A 4,846-nucleotide genomic window follows, 5' to 3' on the forward strand; every position below is an offset into this window, starting at 1 on the left:
GAGAGTATTAAAGAGACATCAATTCACCAATTTCAAATTAAATTAAAGTATTAAACATAATATGAAAAGCAGGTTGTTAATATTTATTTCTTAATGTCCATCGTTGTAATCATCTCTCAAAAACTTTCAATTTTAAATTTTATTACTCTTCCGTCTCAATTTAATAGTCAATATTTATCTTTTCAAGTCTTACCAATTTTGATTTAAATATCTTTAATTGTGTTATATACTTCATATGTCCCATATTAGTCCAATATTTCATTTGGAGATGTCTCATGTTAATAGTTCATTTCTCTCTCTCTCTCTCTCTCTCTATATATATATATATATATATATATATATATATATATATATATATATATATATATATATATATATAAGAATAAGAAACTTAAGTTCTATTATGCCATTAATGTATGTTAATAGAATTAAAGAAAAAAGAAAAAATAAAGGTAAAACTGGAAAGTAAACAAAATGTACAGTACTTTTATGACATTTATTAAATTGTATTTTTTTTTGTCTGTCTGTAGACTATTAATATGGGACGGGAGTAGTATTATTAATGAAATTTATATAATTGAAAACATGAATAATGTCCAACAATTTCATATAAATTTCATCAAATAATACATAACATAAATAAAGATATTTTAAGGTTGTTGGTAAATAAAATTTCAAAAAGTCAAACTAGAACTATTAAATTAAGATGATGGAGTATTACTTAAAAAAGTACTTTATTTAGTTGTTATTGGCCATAAAAAATCAGACAAGTATTTTGAAAATTTTAATTTATTCGTACCATGTGGCCGCTCTTGTTTCTAAAAAAATACATACTACAAATTTTTAAACGCACAATTCTCTCTCGTTCTTAACTACTCCAACCCTAGTGTTTAAAACCGCCGCTCTTGTTTCTTCCGGCCACCGGCTCTCCGCCGGTGGTCCGGACCTCGTTCCTTTCGTTTTCCTCTTTTTCCTTCTTCATTCCTTCTGCATCTTCCGGCGGTTCTTTCCGTCAATCGTTGGCCTCGCTTTCCTTTGAGTTTCCTACACTCATTGAATAATTCGAGTAGATCTGGTTTTCTGTGGCGTTTTGTGTTGGAGGTGAGTGGTATTTGGGTGTTGGGGGACTGGTTCTCTTCTCAATAGTGCAGTGGTCGCCGGTCTTTGTAAGGTTGGTGCTTTTACTTCTTTTCCTTTCCTTCACTCTTGTGTTGCTCCCTCTGTCGATTGTTTGCCACCACCACAGTCCACATTAGACCCACTTTGCTGCTGATACTTCTGTTCATGGTCTCAACTTCATAATTTTTTATTAGAGTTAGTAGGTTTCGTGGATGATGGATTCATACGGGTTGCGTTTTTAAGAGTTTTGAGGTCCCTGTTTCCGTCGATTGTGTCTTTTCGGGTTGCTAGTTGTGTCTTTTCGAGTTGTTTTTCAAGGTTCAGGTGATCTCAGATGTGGCATCGGTCTTTTCGGGTTCGAGGTTTTGAAGTGGTAGCAGGTGGGGTTCTCTATTTGTGATGTTTTATCTGCCAGATGGATCTGGAGGTTCGTGTGTTGTGGCGGTCAGATCTGATGGTTAGTCGTGTTCATCATGTGGCGGTTGTTTATCTATCGTGGATTGTTTCTTGTAAATTCATTCTGACACATTACATTATCACCTCTCGATGTGATTGCGTGGTTGGATTTTGGCTTGAATTTGTGGTTTTCGAGATGTTGTTCGTGTGTTTCGAGTTCGTGATTGTTGTTTGAGTGCTCCGATTCCATACTCTCTATCGAGTGATTGCCCCTACGTGATTAAGTAATGTGTATGGTTTGAAGATATCTAGAGATTACCCTTGCTGGTCGGTTCTTCCACATGTCTTGTGGAGTTAAAAATCATGTTCAGGCCAATTCGAGTTAAAAATCGTGTTTTAGGCTATTTCGTGTTAAAAATCGTGTTTAGGCCAATTCAAGTGATGCTTTAGGTTTGTTGTTTTCGTGTGATGTTTGTCTCGTGAATCTATTGTAATTCCTAGCATCTTGCTAGTGTTTAATTATATAATAAAATTTATTGCCTTTCAAAAAAAAAATTATTCGTACCATGTAATTTCAATATATTTAAAACTCCAAAAATATGTAAATACATTTGTAAACAATATATGGTGGAGTCATTTTCATCCGTATTGCCCCAAAAAAAAAAATATTAAATGGACTGACCCTGAGCTATTACGTACAGAAACTCCTTATATATTTACCGTTACACACTTGCATCTCTACTATTAGATCTTTGTAACACCTAACAGATGATGTAAGGATTAATTTCCTTAACTACAAAATAGCAAGTATAAAACAACCTCAAATATATACCCAAAAGTTGTCTATTAGAAACCAACCCTATATTCCAGAAGTTATAAGTATGGGTGACTTCCAAATTTATTTCCTATCTTGTAAAAGTAAAATGATCCCAAATTCTCATATTGACTTTCAATTTATCAGGCATACATTTGACTATTTTAGTCAACTTCAAATATATAACACCCTTGTAATATTATTATTAGGTATTATTTAATACCTAATACTACTATATTGGTGAGGCATGCAAGTTGTACACTCCCCTTTTTATACAAATGTGTCTATTAGCTTCAAACTTCACAACCCAAAAAAATAAAAATTTGCAAGCACCCATCTCTCTTAACTCCTAATATTTCTTACACCATCTTCATCTTTCTATAATCTGTTATGGATTATGTTTCCACCACCATATTCTTGATTCCTTTGTTCTTCCTATTGTGCATTCTTTTCAAAATTCTTGAAAAAAGAAGACATCAAAACTGTTACATACTTGATTACCAATTGTACAAACCCTCCGATGACCGGAAACTTACCACCGGTTATTCCGGTGACATTATAATGAGAAACAAGAATTTGGGTCTTAACGAGTACAAGTTTCTTCTAAAAGCTATTGTAAGTTCCGGCATTGGTGAAGAAACGTACGGCCCGAAAATGGTATTTGATCGTCGTGAAGATTGCCCTAATCATGAAGATGCTATTAATGAAATGGAAGAGTTCTTCAGCGATATCGAAAAACTCTTCCATCGTACAGGTATTCGTCCAGATAATATTGACGTACTGGTAGTTAACGTTTCTATGTTAGCCACCATGCCGTCCTTATCTGGACGAATAGTTAAAAAATATAAAATGAGAGAAGATGTAAAAAGTTACAATTTATCCGGTATGGGGTGTAGTGCGAGTTTAATTTCGATTAATCTTGTACAAAACATATTCAAATCAAAAAGAAATCAATTGGCATTGGTGGTCACATCCGAATGTTTGACACCAAATTGGTATACAGGTAATGAGAGATCAATGATACTATCAAATTGTTTGTTTAGGTCAGGAGGGTGTGCAATGATTCTAACCAACAAGCCAAGTTTGGTTCATAGGTCCATGTTTAAGCTCAAGGCTATGGTCCGAACCCACCATGGTTCTAAAGATGAAGCCTATGGGTGTTGTTTACAAACTGAAGACTCGCAAGGCCGGCTCGGTTTTCACCTAGGGAAAACCCTACCGAAAACCGCGACACGAGCATTTGTTGATAACTTGAAAGATATCGCACCTAAAATCCTCCCAATTCGCGAACTCATTCGCTTTGCGACACTCTCACTCGCCCGAAAAACGCTTCAATACTTCTTAGGGAAGTCTTTTTACGCAAGTAGACCGATGATCAACTTCAAAACCGGAATCGACCACTTTTGTCTTCACACAGGTGTGAAAGCTAATAATGATATACTTTCTGATTTATTTTCCTCTCTGATGTTGACCGTGAAAACAGCCACTTAAACAATAGTCAATTACCATTTTCTTAATTTTTTTTTTTTTTTTTTTTTTTTTACTTTTTTAGGTGGGAAGGCTGTGATTGACGCGGTTGCTATGAGCCTTAACCTAAGTCAATATGACATCGAACCGGCCCGAATGACCCTACACCGGTTCGGTAACACCTCAGCTAGTAGTCTATGGTACGTTCTTGGTTACATGGAGTCTAAAAAGAGGCTAAAAAAAGGTGGTAAACTATTTATGATTAGTTTTGGGGCTGGATTTAAATGCAATAGTTGTTTGTGGGAAGTGGTTAGAGATCTTGAAGGTGAAGGAAATATTTGGAAAGATTGTAACATTGAAAATTACCCACCAAAAACTATAGAAAATCCTTTCATGGAGAAATGGGGTTGGCTTAATGATGAAGACATTGCAACATTCAAGTATCCAGATCAAGAACAATTATCATCATCAACAAATAAATAAATAAATCAATCAAAACAAAAGGTGAATTTTTATTTTCCATCAAATCATTGTTTTATTTATAGCAAATAATAATAGAAGAATATTGTTTTTCATGTTTATAGTAGCAGTATGTATTTATTTTGGTGGTTGTGGTGTTTTTATAATTCTTTACATGGACATGGAATGAAAACAAAAATTAACAATAAACTCAATGAGTTTATTATTTTAGTTATTTTATATATTTGTAAAATTCTAAAAAACACATCTTATTGGGTAAAACTCTTGTTTATTTGCTTACATGTATGAAGATCACTCGACATCACTAAAATGGTTGGATAACTTCTGACAGACCACAGTTTTTTAAGGTAATGAGGTGTGAAAAATTATGTTTTCAATTAATTACTGAAAATAAAATAATATGGCATGGGCTGTAATATTTAAATTATATGTAGAACCTAATAAATAAATGTTTAATGAGCCTATAAAAATTATCATCATTATTATGCATATATTATCATTTATTTTCATACATTAATATATATAGAAATAAATGATAGTATATGTCTAGCCCTACAGTACTTAGGAGCC

At 33.5% G+C, this 4,846-nt stretch overlaps 1 protein-coding gene across 2 annotated transcripts; it reads left to right on the forward strand.

Annotated features, from left to right (window-relative positions):
* Positions 1–2,719: 2,719 nt before the first annotated feature.
* LOC139898978 (3-ketoacyl-CoA synthase 12-like) lies at positions 2,720–4,634 on the forward strand. Of its 2 annotated transcripts, XM_071881792.1 has the most exons (3): positions 2,720–3,746; positions 3,882–4,300; positions 4,567–4,634. In XM_071881792.1, exons 1-2 carry the CDS (start codon positions 2,720–2,722, stop codon positions 4,277–4,279), a joined length of 1,425 nt encoding a protein of 474 aa, XP_071737893.1. In that variant the 3' UTR covers positions 4,280–4,300; positions 4,567–4,634. The 2 variants fall into 2 exon arrangements, with proteins under 2 accessions (XP_071737893.1, XP_071737892.1); XM_071881791.1 differs by lacking the exon at positions 4,567–4,634 and having other exon boundaries at positions 3,882–4,395.
* Positions 4,635–4,846: the final 212 nt, after the last annotated feature.

The sequence above is a fragment of the Rutidosis leptorrhynchoides genome, chromosome 3 (assembly GCF_046630445.1).
Source record: "Rutidosis leptorrhynchoides isolate AG116_Rl617_1_P2 chromosome 3, CSIRO_AGI_Rlap_v1, whole genome shotgun sequence".
Lineage (NCBI taxonomy): Eukaryota > Viridiplantae > Streptophyta > Magnoliopsida > Asterales > Asteraceae > Rutidosis > Rutidosis leptorrhynchoides.